Below are 25,516 nucleotides of genomic sequence, written 5' to 3' on the forward strand. Positions count from 1 at the left end.
GACCAAGGCGGCCGCATAGGGCCCCGCGCTTAAGGGGGCCCCGCTCACCGTGCCTCAACTCTGCCTCGTGCCTCCACTCCGACCCGGACCGGGACCACATCGAGTCATTCAACCTCTCTCCAGCCATAGGCAGATAAAGCATTCTTGGCATACCTTGTACACTGTAGCATTGTGCTGGATCTTTTCTTAATATTTTTCCTTATTTTCTCCTTTGTTATGAGAATTGGAACTACTAATTGTAGTGGACTTGAACTGAATAATTTCTGGGGAGGGGAGGTTTCATGATTTCAATCATTTTTTGTACAAGTTTAGCTTCATTTGTCTTTATTTGAAATTTCATAAATAAAAAAAATGTCTAAAAATGGAATAATCTTATCAATGGGGTGGAGCTAGGGTGGGAGCGGGGCTAGGATGGGGCCCCACCAAATTGGTCTGCACAGGGCCCCGCACTTGCTAAGACCGGCCCTGCTAGTAATGATATTGATCTTCTAATTGAACCCCCCCCCCAAAAAAAAAAAAACAAAATAGATGTAAATCCTCATAAACAGCATGGGGCATGAAACAAAAATGTTTGGGCTGCACACCCCTGCTGCTTACTGTCTGTGTATTTGTATGCTGGTTGGTTGGAAGGGGGCAGGGACATGGGACTGTTTTATTTCTGTTTATGAAAATAAATAACATTTTATTGTATGAAATATAACCTATAACATAAGACAGGTGTGTCCCAGGGTACAAAAAGCTCTCATTGTGTGATGTGAATGTATCCCATGGTACAAATATATCTCACAGTATGAGACAGGTATATCCTGTTGCACAGGCTCTGAGTATAAGAAGTTGGCCACCTGGCTGTGACTTTTTCTTTTATTGTTTATCCCTTGAAGATAACAGCTATTACTACTGCCACCAGCAGCCCAATCATCAGGACGCCCAGCACCATTCCCACCTGTAGGTACCACTTTACTCGGCCCCATGACTCCCCTTCCTGCTGCTGCTGCTGCTGCTTTTTCTCTTTCTTCTCTCTCAATCTGGGTTGCTCCTCCACCTTCTCATGCCTGAGTTGCTCTTCAACTGTCTCTTTTTCCTCTCTGGGCCTGGGTTGCTCCTCCACTGTCTCTTTCTCCTCTCTGGGCCTGGACTGCTCCTCCACTGTCTCGTTCTCCTCTCTTGACCTGGGTTGCTCCTCCACATTCTCTGTCTCCTCTCTGGACCTGGGTTGCTCCTCCACTTTCTCTGTCTCCTCTCTTGACCTGGGTTGCTTCTCTACTTTTTCTGTCTCCTCTGTAGGCCTGGGTTGCTCCTTCATGTTCTCTCTCTCCTCTCTTGACCTGGGTTGCTCCTCTACTTTTTCCCTCCCCTGTCTCGACCTTGGTTGCTCCTCCACTTTCTCCCTCTCCTCTCTGGGCCTGAGTTGCTCCTCTGCTTTCTCCTCCTCTCTCAAACTGGATTGTTCCCCCTCTTCTCTTGACCTGAGTTCAGAGGCAGGGACCTTGGCATCTGGGAAGAGAAAAATATACATTAGCTGGAATCCGTGTCCTAGTCTGTTTCAGAAATCAAGACCCAGGCCCAAACCTGACATCAATAGATTTATTAAGACATGTTGTAGAACTTTTAGTCAAGGTGCTTAGATTTTCTTGTGCATTTTTAATGTGCTTGTCCATGTTGCCATATCAGGAACACAAAAATTATCATGTGGGAGCCTCGCTTGTTCTGTAACATTGACAATTCTTTATCCTGAATGCTTGTGCTGAGTGTTTCTCAGGTCACTTGGACTGGAGGATGAGCCCAGTTACATCCCCATTGGAAAAATGTTTCTTTCACATATTCCAGTGCACAGAGGGATGGTATCTTGGCTGTAACATGTTTTGCTGTGACAGAAATGCAGCTGCGACTATTTGCATTATCACAAAACATTGATATTTGGGGTTACTTGTCTCAGGCTCAAATCCACCTTTTTTTGTTAAAAAGTCAGTGTAAAAAATGTAGGTGATAATTTTCATTAAACAAAGCAGTTTCCTACAGCAGCTCAATATAAAATGGGCCTGCAACCTTTTTATTGACCTTTATTTTTATGTATCCAAGTGGGTTATCATGGCAGCCACCTTACTTTACTTTACTTTTTTTTTTTTTTTTTTTTTTAAACAAAACCTTTAGAAACCCTGATTTCTGGAGGGAAACTTTTACCCATTCCTAGTCTTGAAGGTATGGGCCAGTGTATTGGATTATTTGTTCTCCTACCCCTTCCCTTTGTTACAGGAACTGAGAAGTGCAGATAGTGAGGAGACTTTCTGATGATCGAAAGGAAGGGTTGGGGAGAATAAGATATGCATTCTCCTGTCTTACTGTCAGTCCTTAACGTGGTTATGTACAAATTCTGTGACTATGTTTTATCTATAGACTTTGTATCGGTTTTCAAAGAGAAAATTTTGCCCCCATTCTGTCTGTGGTAAAATTGTTTGATACTGCAGGTCCTCTGTGCGAGGTGTGGAGAAGCTTCAGTTCCAGCCACAAACCAAGATATTCAGATGCACTATCTCTTCTTTTCTATACATGGCACCCAAAATTGGGCAACAGTCCAAGATGTGTGCTCAATTAAGAAGCCAATTAGTGCCAGTAATTAGGGACTGATTAGCACTAATTGGCACCAATTTGGAATTGGGCAAGCATTTTGCTATGCACTATTCTATAACAATGGGGTCCTTTTACCAAGCTGCAGTAAAAGTGGGTCTGTGCTAGTGACAGCATGTGTTTTGACGCTTGCTGAGGCCCCCTTTTACCGCAGCTGGTAAAGGGCTGTCTTTTTTGCTGGAAAAGAAATGGCCATGTGGTAAGTGAACCACTTGCTGCACAGCCATTTGTGTGTGGGGGGGGGGGGGGAGGCACTTATCGCCACCCATTAAGGTGGTGGTAAGGGCTCCCATGCTAAGCCAGCAGTAACAATTATCGCAAGGTAAGCACTATAAATATTTTTGTAGCACCGGAAATGGTGCGTGTTGGGGATGGGAACTACTGCTGGGCTCCTGCGGTAGTTCCAGATTGGTGGGTGGCAAGCCTGTTGTCATGCGCCAACCCTTTAGTAGAAGGGCCCCAATGTGCACCCAAATCTTACAGCACACAACCCAAAAGAGGGCATGGCCATAGGATGTGCATGGGCAGGTCGGGGGCATTTCTAAAATCTGCAGCCAATGTTATAGAATATAAGTATATAAGTACATAATTACATAAGTATTGCCATACTGGGAAAGACCAAAGGTCCACCAAGTCCAGCATCCTGTTTCCAACAGTGGCCAATACAGGTCATAATATACCTGGCAAGATCCCAAAAAAGTACAAAACATTTTATACTGCTTATCCCAGAAATAGTGGATTTTCCCCAAGTCCATTCAATAACGGTCTATGGACTTTTCCTTTAGGAAGCCGTCCAAACCTTTTTTAAACTCTGCTAAGCTAACCGCCTTTACCACATTCTCTGGCAACGAATTCCAGAGTTTAATTACACGTTGAGTGAAGAAATATTTTCTACGATTCGTCTTAAATTTACTACATTGTAGCTTCATCACATGCCCCCTAGTCCTAGTATTTTTGGAAAGCGTAAACAGACGCTTCACATCTACCAGTTCAATTCCACTCATTATTTCATAGACCTCTATCATATCTCCCCTCAACCGCCTTTTCTCCAAGCTGAAGAACCCTAGCCACTTTAGCCTTTCCTCATAGGGAAGTCGTCCCATCCCCTTTATCATTTTCATCGCCCTTCTCTTTTCTAATTCCACTATATCTTTTTTTGAGATGCGGCGACCAGAATTGAACACAATATTCGAGGTGCGGTTGCACCATGGAGCGATACAAAGGCATTATAACATCCTCATTTTTGTTTTCCATTCCTTTCCTAATAATACCTAACATTCTATTTGCTTTCTTAGCCGCAGCAACACACTGAGCAGAAGGTTTCAACTTGTCATCAACGACAACACCTAGATCCCTTTCTTGGTCCGTGACTCCTAACGTGGAACCTTGCATGACATAGCTATAATTCGGGTTCCTCTTTCCCACATGCATCACTTTGCATTTGCTCACATTAAACGTCATCTGCCATTTAGACGCACAGAGGGGCATAATTGAATGAAAATGTCTATCTCCATGGGCGTTTATCTCCGAGAACGGGTCCGTGAAGGGGCTGACCGAACCGTATTTTCGAAAAAAATAGACGTCCATGTTTTATTCGACAATTTGTGAGCTGGGCGTTTTTGTTTTTCAGTGATAATGGAAAATGAAAGCGCCCAGTTCAAAAACGAATAAATCCAAGGCATTTGTTCGTGGAAGGGGCCAGGATTCGTAGTGCACTGGTCCCCCTCACATGCCAGGACACCAACCGGGCACCCTAGGGGGCACTTTTACAAAAACAAAAAAAAAGGTAAAAGAGCTCCCAGGTGCATAGCACCCTTCCCTTGTGTGTTGAGCCCCCCAAATCCCCCTCAAAACCCACTGCCCACAAGTCTACACCATTACTATAGCCCTAAGGGGTGAAGGGGGGCACCTACATGTGGGTACAGTGGGTTTGGGGGGGGTTGGATGACTAAGCATTAAGCAGCACAATTGTAACAGGTAGGGGGGGATGGGCCTGGGTCCACCTGCCTGAAGTCCACTGCACCCCCTAACAACTGCTCCAGGGACCTGCATACTGCTGCCAGGGAGGTGGGTATGACATTTGAAGGTGAAAATAAAAAGTTGAGAAACATCATTTTTTTTGTGGTGGGAGGGGGTTAGTGACCACTGGGGGAGTCAGGGGAGGTCATCCCCGATTCCCTCTGGGGGTAATCTGGTCATTTAGAGCACTTTTTGGGGCCTTATTCATGAAAAAACAGGGTCCAGGAAAAGTGCCCTAAATTCTAGCTACAAACGCATACTTTTTTTCCATTATCGGCGAAAGGCGCCCATCTCTCGGCCGATAACCACGCCCCAGTTCCACCTTCACCACGCCTCCGACACGCCCCCGTCAACTTTGTATGCTTCCGCATTGGAGTGCAGTTGAAAACGTCCAAAATCGGTTTTCCATTATACCGATTTATTCATTTTTGTGAGATAAACGTCTATCTCCCGATTTGGGTCGAAATCTAGGCGTTTTTCTCTTTCAATTATAAGGTAGACAGTCTCCCAGTCTCGTAAGGTCCTCTTGTAATTTTTCACAATCCTCCCGTGATTTAACGACTTTGAATAACTTTGTGTCATCAGCAAATTTAATTACCTCACTAGTTACTCCCATCTCTAGGTCATTTATAAATATGTTAAAAAGCAGCAGTCCCAGCACAGAGCCCTGGGAAACCCCACTAACTACCCTTCTCCATTGAGAATACTGACCTTTTAACCCTACTCTCTGTTTTCTATCTTTTAACCAGTTTTTAATCCACAATAGAACACTACCTCCTATCCCATGACTCTCCAATTTCTTTTGGAGTCTTTCATGAGGTACTTTGTCAAACGCCTTCTGAAAATCCAGGCATGTGCACCCAAATTGGGCACCGTGAATTATACCTGGTTTCAGCATCATGCCCACTCATTCCACTCATTATACCACCCAAGAATTGCTAAAACACAGCTGTATTGTCCAAAATTGGAACTCAAAACAGTATTCTATAATGAGTGCTCATCACTGAGTACCAATTGTTTTTGAACTGATTTTTGAGTGCCATTTACTGAATCTATCCCTATATGTATAGTGCCACTAAGCATCCATACAGATGCTTTTGGCACTAATGCATATTCTGCATTTGTTTTTCATATTTGTAGTTCTAATATATTAAGAAGTAACTGAAGAGTCATTTATTTCAGTTAGCCTATGGGTCCATAAGATTGATTTACTGATGTACTTTTTAAGTTCACAATCTAGACAGAGTGATTATTGATGACACTATGGTGCTCATTTTCAAAGCAGCGAAAACAAAAGCACAGGGAGCCTTCAAGGGTAGGAGCGTCAACTCAAAATTTTTATTGATCAGACCAACATGGTCCGTATTTCAACAAAACCACCTGCGTCAAGAGTCTATCAGTATGGATGATGTTCTATTTTGTCAATGGGTCAACTCCCGCCCCCCCCCCCAAAAAAAAAAATCTGGGGTAGTAGTCTCAAAATGGTGAAAGGATGCTGAAAAAGCATAGGTGCAACAAAGAGCTTTGTGCTCATTTTCAAAGCAAATGGACGTCTCAAAATGCCCAAAAAATGTCCATCTGCCCAAAACATCCAAATTGTGATTTTGGAATGGCAGAATTTGAATGTCTTACACTGCAGTGCATCCAAATAGCAAGGGGGTGTGTTGTGGGTGTGTTTTGAGCAGGACTAGGGAGGGCACAAAATTAGGACGTCCAACAGCCTTTGAATATTGACCCCCCTCCCTATTTATAACTTGGACAATGAAAGGTTAAATTCAGGCATTCTGTAATTTCTTCAGGTGAACAGCTCAGAGAAATTGATACAGTGTATTTCAGGGGGAGTCAGGCAACCTCCCTGTACTTGAATTGTAAACTCTTTAGGGCCCTTATACTGCTGCTGCCACTGGTCTTGAAACAAAGGTGCCTGTGAATTTTGTCTTTGCTGCCTTTTTAACCTCAGAAATACTGCTAACAGGTCCCATTCAGGTGTTGCTTTTATTACTTAAACATGGATTCCTGATTTTAATTCACCTTATATTCTAAATATCTGTCCACCAAGTTTTAAAGCTATAAATTGTTCTAGACAACATAAGAAAGGAGGGAGCCTTGCTCTGATCTGTAGGGACTTCTTTTTTGCTAAATGAATAGATAGGCTTTGTGATGAAAATTGGAGTTAGTGGTGTGCCAATTTATGGATCCAATTAATTGTGGCACGTTAGGGATGATTTTAATATATAGTCCCCCTAGCAATTCGAATCTAATTCAACGAAAGTTATACAAGTCTATTTCTTACTCTTCTACAATAGTAGTGGAGGAGTAGCCTAGTGCAGCAGACTGATTCTGGGGAACTGGGTTCAATTCCCACTGCAGCTCCTTGTGACTGTGAGAAAGTCACTTAACCCCCCATTGCCCCAGGTACAAAATAAGTACCTGTACATATGTAAACCACTTTGAATGTAGTTGCAAAATACCACAGAAAGGCAGTATATCAAGTCCCATTTCCCTTTTACTTATTTAATATTTTTGAGAGATCTTAATTTACACCTAAAAGATATCACTGACCCTTGCACTGTTCAATTCATTCAATTTTTAGATTCTTTACACCTTATTTTAGGTCCTACAATTCCTACACTTAACAAAGGCCATTAGATTTTCTTGCATATTCTGGGACAATAACAAATTCTTTGATAAATCATCAAGGGCTCTTTTTACAAAGCAGCGTTACCAATTAGTGTGCGCTGAACGCGAAGAAGTCCATTCAGTTCCCATGGGCTTCTTTGCATTCAGTGCATGTTAATCAGTAGTGCCGCTCTGTAAAAGGAGTCCCAAGTTTGGGAAACTTTGATCTGGTCTGATTATTTCAATCTTACTTTTTATATAACGAATTTGAATGCTACAACTCAGTTGATTCAACCGAATACATTTAGGGCCTCTTTTACAAAGCCACGCTAGCGATTTTTGGTCGGCAAATGAGAGGAAGCCCATTCAATTCCTATGGGCTTCCTCTCATTGGCCGCGTGGGAATTGCTAGCACTGCTTTGTAAAAGAAGCCCTTAATTTGAGAAGGAAAAAAAAAAGACTGAATTGGCTAATTTTTGACAATCAGCAATTTCCAGGTTAGATACCACAGTTTCAAATTTTCCATTTAAGGTAGAAATATGGAACGCTGCAATCACTACAACATTGGACGAACAAGAATACCCAGATGAGGCGCAAGGCTTTTTTAGAATTGCGCCAATGAGTGGTCCAAAATGGTGGAGATATTTTCTCCGTTTTCCTGTGAAATGTTTGATTAAGTTGAAAGATTTGAGAGATATTTTTTATGATCCTGCCCAACTTAAACAATTTCTAGATAATACATTTCCTCAGCAGATAGGTGACAGGCTTCCAGTATAGGGCATAAATGTGAAATTTTTTGAAAATTAGAACATGATTTGTTAACATTGGGCATAATATTAGGTTTGCTTGTTAGGCCACGTTTATTGTTTTTGAGAATTGTTTAGACTCTATGATTACTGTAGGATCCCAGTATTGGGGGCTACGAGAGGATAATCCTCCGGATTCTATATAGCGTGCCTAGAGATCCGCGCTGAAATCAAAGCGTATTCTATAACAATGTGCATAACTTAATTGGCTTAACAAGCTAATCAGCACTGATAACATCTCTTAACAAGCAATAATGAGCACTAATTGGCAATAATTAGAATTTACTTGCACAACTCACTAAGCGCATTCTGTAATGCAGTGCGCCTAACTTCTAATGCACACAAGCAAAAAGGGGTGTGGTTATGGGCAGGGAAATGGGTGTTTCGTGGGCATTCTGAAATTTACGTGCATAGTTATAGAATATGGCCCAGTGCGCCTAAATCTACACACTGGGATTTATGCCATATTTTCGATGGTGTAAATGGATGTGCGTAGTTTTAGGTTCTATGATGCCAACGAAGCATATTCTATATACTGTGCCTAACTAGGCGCTGCTTATAGAATATGCTTAGTCAGCACTGATTTCAGTGCCGATTTTTTTAGGCGCCATATATAGAATCTCCCCCAGTGGTGTGCTGGAGCCGGCTCACACTGGCTCGCAAGAGCCGGTTGTTAGCTTTTCTTCCGACTTGCGAACCGGTTGTTAAAACCCGCGAGCCGGCTCTCCTCCCTCCCTCCTCCCTCCCTCCGGATCCGTCCCTCACTGACCTGTCCTTCAAATTCTTCGGGGCAGGCAGTCTTGTCTGCCCACTGCCAGTGCTAACTCTCCCCCGCTGCCGGTTCGCGATTTAAAAATGGCTGCCGAGACTTCCAGAGGCGGCCTCGCAAGACTTCTTGGAGGCCGCCCTTGTAAGTCTCGGCGGCCATTTTGAAGCGTGAACCGGCAGGGGAGAGTCAACGCTGGCAGCGGGCAGGCAAGACTGCCTGCCCCGAAGAATTCGAAAGACAGGTCGGTGAGGGACAGATCCAGAGGGAGGGAAGAGAGGTCGCCGCTGAACAACTCAGGAGGGGTGGCAGGGGAAAGAAGGGAGTCGCTGGGCATGGGTGGATGGAGGGGAGAGAAGGGTCGTTGGGTATGGGTGGATGGAGGGCAGGGGAAAGGAGGGTCGCTGGGTATGGGTGCATGCAGGGCAGAGGAGAGGAGGGTCGCTGCTGGACATGGGTGGATGGAGGGCAGGGGAAAGGAGGGTCACTGGGTATGGGTGCATGCAGGGCAGGGGAGAGGAGGGTCGCTGGTATGGGTGCATGCAGGGCAGGGGAGAGGAGGGTCACTGCTGGACATGGGTGGATGGAGAGCAGGGGAAAGGAGGGTCACTGGGTATGGGTGCATGCAGGGCAGTGGGAGACAAGGGTCGCTGGACATGGGTGGATGGAGGGCAGGGGAGAGGAGGGTCACTGGGTATGGGTAAATGCAGGGCAGGGGGAGAGAAGGGTCGCTGGACATGGGTGGATGGAGGGCAGGGGAGAGGAGGGTCGCTGGGTATGGGTGCATGCAGGGCAGGGGAGAGGAGGGGAGAGAGAAGAAATGCTGGACATGGATGGAGGGGAGGGAAGAGTGAGGAAGGAGATGAGATGAGGGAAAAGGAAGAGAGGAGAAAAACTGCAAATGGATGAATAAAATAGGCAGAAGCTGAGGACCAGAAATAAAGAAGATAGGAGGAAAGGAAAGAAATAAATGGAAAGGAAGCCATGGAAACGGAGTTAAGAGGACAGATAGCAGCAGAATCGGATACTGGGCCAGCATGATCAAAAAAACAGTCACCAGACAACAAAGGTAGAAAAAAAATCATTTTATTTTCATTATAGTGTTTGGAATATGTTCACTTTGAGAATCAGGTGCTCAACATTAAAAGTTTATATTTATTTACTACTTATTTATGGCATTTTATCGCACATTAAACATGAATTAGATTGGAACCTGGGATCATTTAATTTTTTTTCCTAGAGTAATGCATTGCCACCCCCCCCCCCCCCCCCCCAGGCTCTCTCCCCGGCTATAGCCAGCTCTGCAATTTGGGGGGGCGCAGAGGAGGACGGGGGAGAGAGCCTGTTAAACATTTACCAGCACACCACTGATCTCTCCCAATATGTTTTTCTATTATTGATTAATTTCCTTATTTTTTTCTGCATCCTATTCTGTTCAAGTAGTTATTCACTTAAGTCTTGTGTTTAAATGCAAAATTTAAAATGGCAAATAATTTATGAAAGGCCAATTATCCATGGTTCACTGAGTGTTTAGCGTTATTAAAAAAGCATTGAAGAAGATTTGAAAGAATCTGAAAAAGAAATCGTATATTATTTGGAGGACAGAAATTAGATGTTATAAGTTAGCAATTAGTCAAGCTAAGATTGTTTTCTTTGATTAGGAATTCCTTTAAAACACTTTTTAATCCTTAGTAATGTAGGTCATTTTATGCTAGTTGCACGGATTCTGCTCAGGTTTTTCTCTTCTAAGTTTTTTTTCTCCTTTTGCCTCCAGTTCCTCATGGAGTTTTCTTTTCTTAGGGGCCCTTTTACTAAGCCGTGGTAGAGCTACTACGCAGTTAGCATGCGGCAAATCGACCCTACCGCTGGGGTAGTGCAGGCGCCCGGTGGTACTTCTGAAGTTGGCACGTACAGTTTCCCAAAGTAGAAAATAATTTTCTACCACGGGAGCATTCCTGGCTCTACCAGGACTTGGCCTTATAGAATGACAACCTGAGTTTGAGGATAGTCCCATATCCCACTTGAATAATTAGGGCGAACACACTGGGAACCTGCACGAGAGGTTGTAGCCAGTCAAGGAAGGCTATGTGTGAGATGCCAGGAATGGGGGACTAAACCTTCTGGATTCTATTAATACAGTTCCCTGCAATTGAACCAAAGAGATAGTAGCATCTCATTTGCATAGGAAGATGGATAGTGGACATTGCTTGCTGATAGAACCTGAGAAGAGAGTAAAAGACCCTATTAGGCCCCGAAAGTAGGCAGGGGAGGGGATATCTGTTTACCCTGAAGATTGAAAAGGACCAAAAGGCAATTGATTGCTGGGGATCACGGACTCACCATAACCGTAAAGGGGGACTCAAACAAAGACCCTACAGCAGGTGAGCCTGAACAGGTGGATATTGAGCTCGTCTTTTTTGGGGAGATGAGAGGTTTATCTGCCAGAGACCATTACTAGACACAAGTACTGACCTCTTGTTGGAGTACTAGAAGTGGACCATGGACTGCATTTCAGTTGGAGTAACAAATGCTGAATCAAGGAGGACTGTGGACTGACTTCTGATTGGAGCAAAGCTGGAGGACAATGGTCAACAGCGGTATACAAAACATAGATAGAATAGAATAGTTACATGCCTCACCTTGGACATTCAGATTTATGTAATGCTGGCCTTTTGATTCGGCATACTGGATGTCACAGAGATACATTCCTTGGTCAGTCATCTTCTTAACTGAGGGCAGGAAAAGCGAGACATTCCCCTTTGCAAACTCCTTTATGGATAACTTAGATCCTGGTGGTCCATATCGAGGTGTTCCATTAAAGATAGCTTTGTCAAATCCATTCTTCGACCAGTGCACTATGAGTTGAGTGGCGTCAAGGGACTGATCGCCCACTCGGATTAGACATGTCAGCCATACATCTTCCCCTGTCTGCACAGTCAAGCGTTTAGGTCCCCCTATACTCAGATTAGCTGGAAGTGAGAGAAGAGCACATATTATAGTTTATCACTGACAAAATAACAAAACAAAAAACAATGGTTAATTATCTCAGCCACTGAAACCGGTTATCTTGCCAAAACCTAATATTAGATACAGATGCAAGTTTGAGACCAATGCAGTCTTTCTTGGGTAAGACTGCAAAGGTAGACACCTCCCTTCATAAAGGTCAACCACATTATTCCTCTCCTCCCCCCACCCCCAACCAAACACAATGCTATCCATCACATTTCCCTGCCTACAGGCCTTCAAATCCTTTCCCTCTACATCAATCAAAATGCTGGTGGAGTTGTAAGGATCAGCCATAAGCTTGGTGCTTGCAGTAAAAACTGTAACAAGTTGTAAGTCTGTGCAGGATGGAAAATATAAACACTAAGCATTTCAAAAAGCAGAACACGGGGAAGAATATCTGAGAAAATGGAGAGAGACACAAGGAAAGAAATCAGGATGGTAAAAATGGAAGAAAACACAGTAACATAGTAGATGACGGCAGAAAAAGACCTGCACGGTCCATCCAGTCTGCCCAACAAGATAACTCATATTTGCTACTTTTTGTGTATACCCTACTTTGATTTGTACCTGTGCTCTTCAGGGCACAGACCGTATAAGTCTGCCCAGCACTATCCCCGCCTCCCAACCACCAGCCCCGCCTCCCGATCTTGACTAAGCTCCTGAGGATCCATTCCTTCAGCACAGGATTCCTTTATGCTTATCCCACGCATGTTTGAATTCCGTTACAGAGGAAAAAAAAGGAAAGTGAGATGATAGGATGTTTTTCAGGTATGTGGGAGAAAAGAGGAAAGCCAGAGAAGGAACTGTAAGATAGAAAGATGGTAGAGCAATGCATGATGAAAGATGAGGAGAAAAGTAGCAATGCTTGAATGCTATACTTTTATTCAGTATGCAATGAAGAAAACTTTAGAGCAGGAACACTGATTGCTGGTAAGGTTGTATATGATAGGAGAATAGATATGGCACTATTTACAGAAGACAGTGAACTAGCAAAACTGAAAGTGGACAAAGTCATGGGGTCAGAAGGGATATGTCCTAGGATTCTAAAAGAGCTCAGAGAGATTCTAAGTTGTCTGCTGAAGAACCTGTTCAATAAAGTTTTGAAGATGGAAGTGATTCCATGGGACTGGAGAAGCGCAGATATGATGCCTCTTCATCAAAGTGGTAACAGAAAGGAGGAGGTACAGGCTGGTTCGCCTTACATCAGTGATGGGAAAACTAATGAACATACTCCTGAAAGTAGGGATAGTCGACAGTGAACTCTCCTATTATGTAGTGTGTTGCAAGATCCAAGGTACCATTATATTACCAGAAGCAGATTACTTCAAATAAATTGATTGGTTTCTTTGATTGGGTGATTAGAGAATTAGATCAAAGACATATGCTATTTGTTTTGTTTGAATTTCAGTAAAGCTTTTTATACTCTCCCACATAGAAAGTTCTGAGCAACCTGGGGTTGGGTCTCAAGGTAGTGACTACATTGAAAACTGGTCACAAGATAGACAATAGAGGGTGATGATAAATTTAATTCCCTCTGAGGAGAGAAAGAGATGACTAGGGAAGTGCCTCAGGGACTGATCCTGGGGCCGACTTCATTCAGTAGCTTTGTGAGCAATATTGAGTTGAGGTTAGAAGAAAAGGTTTGTCTGTTTGTGGATGATACCAAGACCTACACCACAGTGGACATCCTTGAAGCAGAGCAAGAAATGGGTCAATAGGTCATGGGTCAGAAAGTCAAATGAGTCACACAAAATGAATGGGTCAGATGGGTCATGGATCTGTATATTCAAAACATGACCCATCTTTTTAAAGTAGGGGCTTACCTATTCAAACTCAATTTCAAATATTTCTTCACACTGTTATCTATTATTGTGGTCATTTTGAGGGGAAATGCATGGGAATGACATTCCCATGATTAGTAACTTGGCAGTATGCTTGGGAATTATGTTCTCCTTGTTAAACAAAATTGTCATGGATTATATTCAATATATTGTGGATGGGTCATATAATCTATGGGTCTTGGATCACTGGTTATATGGGTCACCTATATAACTTTTAATTAACTTTAAAAATTCAAGTTAATGATAAAACTCACCCATTTACAATAACCTTTACTGGCCAGTCTGAAGGCAGTACAGCGTGATAAGAATGAAAGCCTCATTGCCTTTCAGTCTCGACACTACTCTGTTGTGCAGGAAGATATTACTTCTATTCATGCTTCTCTATCCTTTCGGTGAAATGGAGTTCATTTCCTTTTTCTGGATTTTAATGTGAACACTCACTGCCTGAAGAAAAGTGTGTGCTAAGCCTTTTAAACCATAAACTGTAATAGTTCTCAGTCAGGATTTAGACCCTCACACAGTACAGAGACAGTCCTTACCACCCTGATTACCAACTTCAGAGTGGACCTAAGTTGGGGCAAGAAAATATTGATGCTACAATTTGATATGTCTAGTATTTTTGATACAGTGGACCTGATATTTTATTGGGCCTGAAGGATCAGTTTGGCATTTGTGGAGAAGCCCTGCAATGGTATACTGGTTTCTTAAAGTCTAGGCAATATCAAGTTAAGCTATCTGGTAATTTATCTTCACCCTGGCTCTCTGTATGTGGTGTGGCCCAGGATTCCCTGCTTTCTCCCATTCCATTTAACATAATGATGCCCCCCCCCCCCCCCCCCCCCCCCGGTAGATTTCTAGATTTGCATGACTTTAACACCTTTATTTATGTTGATGTTATTACACTTTACTTACCATTTATGAAGTCCTGCCTAGAATGAAATCAGGCTTAAATTTGATGGCATCTTGGACTGCTGCTTTCAAATTGAAGCTAAATAGATACAAAACCTTAAGTTCCTAATGCTAACTAATTCTGCTCACCCATTGACAAACCAATACTTTTCTATTGATAATGTGTCACCCTTTTTCTGCCACCTTGAAAATCCTGGAAATAACTATTGACCAGTATTTATGATTTGAACCACAGATTTAAAAGACTGAGGCCTTTCTTTTCAAATTCAGTATTTCGTTCTTTAGTACAATCCTTAATGTTGTCCAAGTTTAATTATTATTATGCCATTTATTCAGGTTTGAAAATCTCTGTTATCAAAAATCTTCAAACAGCCCAGAACACTGCAGCCTGTCTTGTATGCAAAGCTCCTCGGTTTACCATATCAGCCCCTCTTTTAATCAAGTTGCATTGACTTCCTGTAAAAGCAAGAGTCACCTTTAAACTTTGTTTATCAAAATTTGTTCCGCCTTCGACCTGATTATATGCAACACTTGTTGCAATTACCATCACGCAATGCCCATCTACTTCTCCATTTTTTTGAATTGTAAGAATCTCCGTTACAAATCAATTCATGATGCCAGTTTCTCATACCAAGCTACTAAACAATGGAATTCCCTGCCAAAGTCAATCAGGCGTGTTTCTGATTACCTAAAATTTTGTGAATTGTTGAAAGTATTTTTATTTAGGGCCCTGTTTACTAAGCCGTGCTATAGGCACATAGCATTTTTAGTGCATGCTAAAAATTAGCATGCGCTAATGCTAGAGACACCCATAGGAATATATGGGTGTCTCTAGCGTTTAGCACATGGTAAAAACGCTAGTGCACTTTAGTAAACAGGGTTCTGGCCCTTAGTGAATTCCTTGCCACGATTGGCCACTGTAATTCTCTTAGCTAGTTTGTTATTTTCAAATGAGTCATTCTGCTGCTATGATGTTATACCTCATTGTCTTTTACTTTTGTTTAATCCTTATTGTACTTTGCTTTAAAGTTTGATGTAAGCCACATTGAACCCAAACTTGTGGGGTATAAATGCTATAAATAAATAAATAAATAAATAGTGAGACTGCTTTTTCACTCTTTTCGCTTCCCTCCTCCCGTTATGTGTCCATTTTTTTGAATTGTATTTTAATTATATTTTAATTATATTTTGCTTCTGTTTTTTTAATTTAGTTACATTTCCCATGTAATCCCACTCACCTCTAGTTTCTATCCTCCCTTTTAACCCTAATATTTTAAAGTGTAAACCACTTAGATAAATATCTTTATGTGCAGTATATTAAATAAAATTGAACTGTGAACTATAATAGTGGGAGGAGGGGGGGAGGGGGAGGGTGAGAAGCTGATGTGGAAGTTCTAAATTAAGGGTCATAATATATAGCTCCAGGGGGATAGACAGTATTGTTCTAATAATGAGGATTTTGCTCCAGTACGGGCCCAGAGGTAGACTTAGAGAGAACCCACCAACTGTGGGAAGGCAACAGAGGAAGAAACAGAATGAGGATGAAGTGAGAAGATAAAAGGGAAGGGAGTAGGAGGAAAGACAAGGCGGGGAAAGAGAAGAATGGGGTGAGAGAGAGAGGAGAAAAGATGAAAAAAGGGAAGAGAGGGGCTGACGGAAACTCCTAGCACCACTCAGTTCTCTCTCTAAGCTATGTGGGAGTCCTACCAGCGGTGGTGCTATTTCAATATCACATTTTCAATAGTGAACACTCCACAATATTGAAGCACCCTCCTCCCTACTGGCAACAATTCTGTTGAAGCCAGGAGTCCTACATAGCTTTGAGGAAACACTCCAATGCTCAGAAACTCCCCAGCATTCATACTGTTGTGGAAAAAAGGAAGTGGGGGGGGGGGGGGTTGAGAGGAGAGAGGTTGACTGCTGGGGGACAAGGAGGGGGCACTGAAAAAGAGGGAGAGACTGCAGGAGATGGGTGAGATTGTGAAAGTGTTGTGTTTGGGTTTGGTTTGGCTGGGGAAAGATAACAGGAAAGATAACAGGAGCAAAAGGAGTGAATAGCTTCCTGTGGTGAGTACTATCAAGTGTTAGCTAGTTAATATATATTGTATTTCTTTCAGTGGGTAAGATCAGTTAATTAGGCTTAATCAGTGTGTTTTTTCTAGCAAAAATGGTGCCGGTACTCAAACGCTAGGCCACCCTTCAGGAGTGGGGTGATCACTGAGGGACCCACCCCATAATAGCCAGGCCCCCTGCAACTAGTCATAGAAACTATTACAAGACAGAATTGGTGTGTAGAACCTGAGCTCTGTCATTAAAACTTGGGGTCCATGGGTCAATTTTAGCAGACAATGGAAAAGGTGCTGGTACTAAGTACCCCTCAAAAAATGCCCTTGGCTTAATGAACTTAAATGATCACATTTTGTAAAACACAAAAGTCAGGATGTGGAAAAATCTTCTCTTTATGGAGCAGAGGCACCATCTTGTGGACAGTATGGAGACCGCATCTCTATTTGTCATTAAGGGAACAATTTTCAAACGTGAGCAGGTAGTTACAAAGGGGGTCTTTTACTAAAGCTTAGCTCACATCTGTAGCAATGCCCATAGCCCTATAGAAATGATAAGTAGTAGTAGTATAACTTGAGTTAAGCTTTAGTAAAAGACCCCCAAAGTCTGCAACTTTACTTTTTCTGTGGGTATTTTTCCCTGAAGGACAAAATATGTTTTCCCCTGACACAACCCATCTCCAAAGTGAAGGAAAGGATAGTGAATTTCTCGGAATCGAATGGGCTACAAGATCTGAGACAACCTGGTTTTACCAAAGGTAAATTGTGGCAAACAAATATGATTAAATTCTTTGACTGGGCGACCAGAGAATTGGATTGAGAACATGCACTAGATGGATTTCAGCTGTGGGGACAAATGTGGCCCTACAGAAAGGTACTATTCTATATTGTGAACTTGACTTCTCACAGACTTAGGCCATGCCAGTTTCCATGCAAGAGGCTTGTGAATACAGTAGGCAAGAAGCACATTGCTGACCCATCAAGGATAACAAAGGCTAAAATAAATGTGAATAACAAATTTTGTGTACATGATCAGGAGAAAAACAGTACGGCATCTGAAACTGGGCTTTTAGGCCCCAAAGGCATAATATTTGGTCATCAGTCAACATGACTCTTCAAATCCTGAGGGAAAGGTATAAGAAGAGCTTCAAATAAACATGAGGGGCTGGCTGTTATCTGATGTAGTTTGCGCAACAGCTGCTACAGCCAGCTGAGCCGGTCACATAGTGAAAGCTCATTAAACCAGTGGCCATCTTGCTTGCTCTTGCCCTGCATAGGAAGAGCTACCATTTACTGACCAGCCTGGGGTCTCTGTCACTGCCGTCCCAAGAGGGAAAATACCTGCCACCCCAGCTGTGGTGCCTGCCTTACCAAAAGGAGTTTGACAGCTCCCTGATGGCCTCTGGATCCAGTGTTCGTGATTGCAAGAGTGTTGCCATCTGTCAAGTTGAACTGTCTTTATCTTTCCGTTCTTAGTGCCTTGGGAGTCAGATGTCCTATAAGTTTTAGTAGTGTGCCTTATCTCATTCTACCTTGACAGGTAAATAAATTCAATGTTCTGCCATCATTTTGGGTAACCCTGCATAAGCACAGTGTCTCTAATTTGCATTGTTATTACTGCTGCCAATATATCTAATAAAACAATTTTTCTATTTTTCCTAATATCTGAGCCGTGTGTCCTTTTCTTTCAGTGTTATTTTTGGACTGTAATGAATTTGGATCTGAGAAGGGGTAGTTCATGACCTAACCAATCCCAGAGTACTAAATTACCATTATTTGTAATTTTTGTCCTTCCCCTCTTTACCTGTTCTCTAACTGAGACAAGGTAATTGTGCGTAGTCCCCACACAGCAAAGACCTTTGAAACAGTTCCTCATAGGAGGCACTTAAATAAACTTGACAGGCAGAAGTTATGACCCAAAGTGGTGAACTGGATTAGAAAGTGGTTCACAGAGAGACACCAGAGGGTGGTGGTTAATGGAATTCAGTCAGTGGAAGTTAAGGTGAGTAGTGAAGTGCATCAAGGATCAGTGCTGGGGCCAATTCTATTCAATATATTTGTGAGCAATATTGCTGAAGGGTTAGAAGGTATGGCTTGCCTTTTTGTGGATGATACCAAGATTTGTAACAGAGTGGACACTCCAGAGGGAGTGGAAAACATGAAAAAGGATCTGCAAAAGTTATAAGAATGGTCTAATGTTTGGCAGTTAAAATTTAATGCAGAAGTGCAGAGTGATACACTTGGGGAACAGAAATCCAAGGAAGCCAGCCGTATGTGCTAGGAGGTGAGAGGCTGATATGCACAGACAGGGAGAGGGACCATGGGGTGATATTGTCTGAGGATCTGAAGATAATGAAACACTGTGACAAGGAGGTGGCCATAGCTAGAAGGATGCTAGGCTGCATAGAGAGAGGCATAACCAGCAGAGGAAAGGAGGTGTTGATGCTCCTGTAAAAGTCATTGGTGAGACCCCACTTGGAGTATTGTGTTTATTTTTGGAGGCCGTATCTTGTGCCAAAAGACGTATGAGAAGAGACCAGAAGACCTAAATATGTATACCTTAGAGGAGAGGAGTGATGGGGAGATATGATACAGATGTTTAAGTACTTAAAAGGTATTGCTATGGAAACAAATCTTTTCCAGAGAATGAAAAGTGGTAAAACTAGAGGACATGAATTGAGGTTGACGGGTGGTATACTTAGGAGTAATGTCAGGAAATTCTTTTTCAAGGACAGGATAGTCAATGCCTGGAATGCCCTCCCAAGGGAGGTGGTAGAGACAAAAATGGTGACGGAATTCAAAAAGGTGTGAGATAAACTCAGAGGACCTCTAATTAGAAAATGAATGGTATAAAAAATTAAACTTAAATGGTTGCATGTGTGTTGACGTATTGAGTGGTGCTTAGATGGTGATTCCTGCTGTGAAGAACTAAAGCCAGTGCAGGGCAGACTTGTATGGTCTGTGTCCCACATATGGCAAATCCAGTTTAGGATGGGCTGGAGAGGGCTTCAACGGCAACTCCAGTATTTGGAATGCGAGGACAGTGCCAGGCAGACTTTGATGGTGTCCCGCAAATGACAAGATGGATTTGGATAGGCTGGAGTGGGCTTTGACTGCAATTCCAGTAGTTGGAAACTAAGGACAGTGCAGGGCGGACTTCTATGGTCGATGTCCCAGAAATGCCAAAAGAAAGACAATGATCAAGTACTATATATCACATTCATTGTTGGCTTAATCATGAATTGATAGTGAATGTGACTGGCAGACTAGATGGACCATTGAGATCTTTATGTGCTATCATCCACTATGTTACTTTTATCAGGATGACCAAATGTTACAAAAACAGTTCCTTTAACTGTTCTGTCCCCCGACAGCCTTGCACTAGCTCATAACGTGATCCTGAAATGTGTGTAATGCCTTTACTGTTATTCTCATTTCTAAGGACTTTCGCTGCTGCAGTATCTCATTGCAAAGATACATGAGCAAGGCACTGTGGGTAATGTAGTTCACAGGCAGTGCAGCCACACCTGTTTGGCTGTGCAAGAACTGTTACCACTGGTTGTGAGGCTGTCCAGACATCCTCTCTCTCTCTCTGCCAATCTTGGCTCTTTTGTCTTCCTGCTATCACTCCCTGTTCAGTCTTACAATCTCTGTCCTGATAGGTCAACCAGGTATGACCTTTTCCTCCTATCTCTAGGACCACCCCTTGCTACCCGATGGCAGGCTCTGTTCCCATTGGACTCTATCTACTCCTCCCTGAGCCTGTGTAAACTCCCAACACCTCTTTGTCCTTTCAGCCACGAGGCTTTCTAATACCGTGTTTCCCCCAAAATAAGACACTGTCTTATATTAATTTTTGCCCCCAAAATGCGCTAGGTCTTATTTTCAGGGGCTGACTTATTTTTCGTGGAAACATCGGGGTTGGATCGGGGTTGGCCTGCCCGCCCTCCATCGCTCCCGGAACTAACCTTAAACGCCTCCTTTCACCTTCACAGCAAGCAGCAGCAGGGCAGGCCACTCCTTCCTTCCGTGTCCCGCCCTCGCCTGACGTAACGTCCACGAGGGCAGGGCACGGAAGGAAGGAGAGTTCTGCCCTGCTGCTGCTTGCTGCGAAAGTGAAAGGAGGCATTTAAGGTTAGTTCCGGGAGCGACAGAGGGTGGATGGAGGGGGGCCCGGTGACCTCGGGTGGGGGGGGCGGCCTTGTCCGGCTCTCGGCGGCCCTGCTTTCAAACAAAAATTTGCTAGGTCTTACTTTCGGGGGAGGCCTTATATCTACCAATTCAGGAAAACCTCTACTAGGTCTTATTTTCAGGGGATGTCTTACTTTCGGGGAAACAGGGTACCATCTAGCCAGAGACATGGAGCATGCATCATCCTATGCCAGATAGCTCTGTCCTGCTGAAACTCCCTGTAACAAACCTGGATTTTTACCCTGAAGATATCTCCTCCCAAATGAGATATTGCACATTCCAGTCACCCAGCTTTGGACTATTTCTACCTGTTCAACTATCTTCCCCCCCCCCCCTTGCAATACAACTACCTCTCCTCAGATCTCCATCTCCCACAGCCTTCAGATTAAGAAGTCTCTGCATCCTGAAGCAGCATCTCTGAACATCTATCTGTGAGTAAATTATCTGTGATTTATTCAATAAAAGAGACTTCATAAAAATAATAGAGACTTCAGGTGATTGGTATGCTAGGGTTATACTCCATGATATTGGGGCTTCTAGTTACCAAGCTCCAAGAGTCATGACATTAACAGGTAAAGAGCACGTAGATGCAAGTCCCAGACAGGGAAACTCAACACAGGCTGTGTTTCAGCTGGACAGTCTTCATCAGGAGAATCTGTCGAGCCTCCACAAAACAGAATTTAATGCAACCGAAAAAATCAAGCGCTGCATTAATTAAACTGTAAGAGTTCATATGATCAGCATAAAATGTCTAATCTGCAATGGAATAAACCTACATTTACATGAACTTACTGCATACCAACAGTTCAAACTTGAATATCCAGATCAGTACACAAACTGACAAAAAGAGGTACTACATCCGGGAACACGCAGACTTTACAGTTTAGGATCTGAGTGTCATGGTTCCACAAGGACAAATGCAGCATTCAGTCTCTATTTTATTCCAACACAAAATTAAAAACTCAAGGTTGCTGGAATGACTGTATCCTCAAGTTCTTTTTCCAGATTTTGATTTAAATTTAAGGAGTTCAGGCACCGTGCTCCTAGGGGACAAAACTGAATCTGATTTCTTCCTAATAATTAACTTTATCAACTTGATGCATTGAATAATAGAAAACTTGGAAACATAGAAAATAATGGCCTATCCAGTCTGCTCAGCCATATCATCCGCTATCTCCTCCTTCCCCTAAGAGATCCCACAAGCCTGTCCCACACTTTCTTTAATTCAGATACAGTCCTCTTCACCACCTTCACTAGGAGGTCATTCCACTCATCCACCATCCTTTCTGCAAAGGATTTCCTTATATTACTTTTGAGTCTATCCCTTTCATCTTATATCCCCTCATTCCAGAGCTTTCTTTCAGTTGAAAGAGACCTGCCTCCTGTGCATTTATGCTGTGGAGATATTTAAATGTCTCAATCATATCTTCTCTCTCTTGTAAAGTATACATACTGAGGTCTATGAGTCTGTCTCTGTATGCCTTATGATGAAGACCACTGACCATCTTAATAGCCACCCTCTGGACCAACTCCATCTTTGTTATCTCTTTTTGAAGGTGCGGTCTCCAGAACTGCTACTACTACTACTACTATTCAGCATTTCTATAGCGCTACAAGGCGTACGCAGCGCTGCACAAACATAGAAGAAAGACAGTCCCTGCTCAAAGAGCTTACAATCTAATAGACAAAAAAATAAATAAAATAAGCACACTGTACTCTAAATGGGGTCTCACCAGAGACTTATATCACCTCCTTTTTCCTGCTGGCCATTCTTCATCCTATGCACCCAAACATCCTTCTTGCTTTGGCTGTCAACCTTTCTACCTGTTTGGCCACCTTAACCCACAAGTCTCGCTCTTCTTCCGATCACAGAAATACTTCTCCTCCTAAATGGTACTGCTCCCTCGGGTTTCTGTAGCCCAAGTGTATGACCCTTTGTAATATCTTATGGTTTTCCTGAGAACATAACAAAGTGGTGTACAGACTAATTAGAAAACAGAAAAGAACGCCAAATTAAATAGGGTAGAGGAAATCAGAGACTCCACAGGTATCTTAGGACAATGTCAGAGAAAGGACACCGGGCTTGATGGACAGTGGTCTGACTCAGCATAGCTTATTTTATTTTCTAGAGAAGGAGGCAGCAGGTAAGAGGCAATGCTGTTCATTAATTCCTTCTGCTAATTGGAAGGCAATGCATGAGGGTGAGGAGGATAGAGACTTCTATGGAGAGCGGCGTCCCTGGCATACTCCTGCTGTTCTTTCTGCCAACAGCTGATTTAATCAAGAGAGTAATCTGCTGAATTAACACACCTGTCAGGGCCCCCTTAAATGCCTTGCCCCTAGGTAGGTACCTAGCTTGCCTATACCTTAATCCTGCCCTGCAGAAGGAAAAAAAATGCACACTGATGAACTAGAGTCAGTGGCAGGTATTCCCTGAGTAAAACTTCCTTTATGAGAAAAGGAGTTGTTCCTTTGTCCTAAGGATGGCACTTAGATGAAGGGATGCAGGTGTGAAAAGGTGAAGTGAGGAGTGTTGTACATTGGCTGGGTAGTACATTGGAAAGTACAAGCCCTGGATAGCAGTTGGAAAGTTTATATTTTTATGTGTATTTTATTTTATTCTACATTGTTTGTATGTGCTCATTTTTATTGATTTTCATCACATTTTTTATCACTCACCTTAGGCATTTCTCATAGTTTGGGGAAGGAAGGAGTTGGTATAGCTACTCTTTTAAATACATAGGGAAAGGGAATGGGATTTGATATATTGCCTTCCTGTGGTTACAATCAAAGTGGTTTACATATTATATAGGGTTACTTATTTTGTACCTGGGGCAATAGAGGTAAGGGGTTCTTTTACTAAGGTGTGCTAATGGATTTAGTATGTGCTAAATCCAGTAGAGCACCTTAGTAAAAGGCCTCCTTAATGACTTGCCCAGAGTCACAGGGAGCTGCAGTAGGAATTGAACCTGATTCCCCTGGCTCTCAGCCCACTGCACTAACCAATAGGCTACTCCCCCACTCCAAATATATTTCTAGCTCTTCTATCAATTAAAATTACTTCTCCATCAATATCTGGAGATGAGATATGAAATAAATGCCAGGGAGTACACAGAGTGGTATGGTGGGAATGAGGGATGAGCCAGTCCATTTGAGTCACAAGGTGCAGCCACTTCATTTTCTGCCTATAGTTCACATCCATTAGAAAAAGACTTCTTAGGATAAAGCTTAGAAAAGCTACGGCTAGTGGAGTCTAGTGAGGAATGTGGGCACAGGCATTGCAGTTCAGCTGCAGGACAAGAAAAGTGCAGCCAGTGTCTTCCAAGGGAATCTAAGTTCTGTTCTCTCTCTCTTCCTGCAAGCTGGCCCCAGAACCTGGCTACAACAAACCCACCAAGGCAACAATGTCAGAAACTCACTGGCTATAGCAACACCCTTCCTTGCACAGCAGTGTTCTGTGAAAGAGCAGCGACAGTGCACGAATAACATTCAAAAGAGACCAGCATTTTCTCCAAATGTTCTCTTTGATAGGGAACCACAAAGAGGGCTCTCCTTCATTGTTATAAATCATAACTGCAAGAGGAGAAAATAGAGCAGTACTTTGGTAGGAAACAACTCATTCTACTTACAAAGAGCTGTGAAGGGAACAAACAGCAAGCATAGGAGCACTCTCATCCTTTGTAGACCCGAAGCAGCTTCCATCTTCAGTTGTGCTGTAGAAAGTGCGGGAGAAAGCTGGTGAGGAGAGATAAGAACTAGGCTGGGAAGGGGCCATCAAGTTGTCTCTCTCCCTCAACTTCTCTGCTTTCAGCTGTTTAAGAGTACAATACTTCTTCTGTCTATCAACATTGGAGCTACCAAGCTACCCAGTTTGAAATAGGCCAGTCGTGGATTTCTGACAACCCTATTTGATGCATTATGGCAGCTACAGCACTAATTTCAATGAGTAGAACCAGGGAATGGAAGTACTCCTCTGTTTTGAGGATATAAGTTCAAAACCAAGACTAGCCAAATACTTCCCTCTCCTGCAACTGGGTTATTTGGCAGCTCTGAAACAAATCTGGGAGTCTTTGAGTTCTGATCACTTAGATTAGTAATTTTCCAGCCAGTTGGGTTTTTGGATATCCACAATGAATATGCAATAACACAATCTACTATTTTAAGTATCTCAGTTTTAATATAGTCACAAATATCTAGTCACATATATCACAAGTAACTATGTAGTTCAATAATACTCTATTTATTACAAGTATCACAAATTTTCTTTTTTAAAAACTCTTTAATACATTCATTCATTCATCGTTCATCCCTACCTATAAAACCACTCTCAGCTCACTCAAAATACACACAGTGAAGCTTTATACTCTATTTAACAATATGTATCTCAAGGGTAATATACTAAATAATCCTTCCTTATGCATAATGTTTTTTCAAACAACCAAAAGAGTATCACTGTAATAATATTCTATAAATCATATTGTTCTATTAGCTTTTCTATTATTCTCTTGTACCATTATCCTGCTTTTTCTTTTCAACAATCCAAAATCCAGCAACGATGTTAACTATATGGTGCTTCGCTTTCCACTGCATGCTGTTCCAATGTTCAATTTCTCTCAGTCACAGAATTAAACCAGTTCTAAATTCCAAATCCTCTGTAACCATATTACCAGC

At 42.6% G+C, this 25,516-nt stretch overlaps 1 protein-coding gene across 1 annotated transcript; it reads right to left on the reverse strand.

The window, feature by feature from the left end:
* Window positions 1-679: 679 nt before the first annotated feature.
* LOC115474738 (vicilin-like seed storage protein At2g18540) lies at window positions 680-24,546 on the reverse strand. Its single transcript, XM_030210380.1, has 3 exons — window positions 24,475-24,546; window positions 11,475-11,804; window positions 680-1,494 (listed from the first exon to the last, which is right to left on the reverse strand). The coding sequence occupies exons 1-3, from the start codon at window positions 24,518-24,520 to the stop codon at window positions 869-871; spliced, it is 1,002 nt and encodes a 333-aa protein (XP_030066240.1). The 5' UTR covers window positions 24,521-24,546; the 3' UTR covers window positions 680-868.
* Window positions 24,547-25,516: the final 970 nt, after the last annotated feature.

The sequence above is a fragment of the Microcaecilia unicolor genome, chromosome 7 (genome assembly GCF_901765095.1).
Source record: "Microcaecilia unicolor chromosome 7, aMicUni1.1, whole genome shotgun sequence".
NCBI classification, from domain to species: domain Eukaryota; kingdom Metazoa; phylum Chordata; class Amphibia; order Gymnophiona; family Siphonopidae; genus Microcaecilia; species Microcaecilia unicolor.

Bases quoted from the DNA above. Each gene is read 5' to 3' on its own strand.
- LOC115474738 (XM_030210380.1), bottom strand. From the start codon at position 24,520: ATGAGAGTGCTCCTATGCTTGCTGTTTGTTCCCTTCACAGCTCTTT. The intron at 11,805-24,474 runs GTAAGTAGAATG...TCTCACTTCCAG, and splicing joins TGTTCCCTTCACAGCTCTTT to CTAATCTGAGTATAGGGGGA. The intron at 1,495-11,474 runs GTGAGGCATGTA...TTCTCTTCCCAG, and splicing joins CATAAATCTGAATGTCCAAG to ATGCCAAGGTCCCTGCCTCT.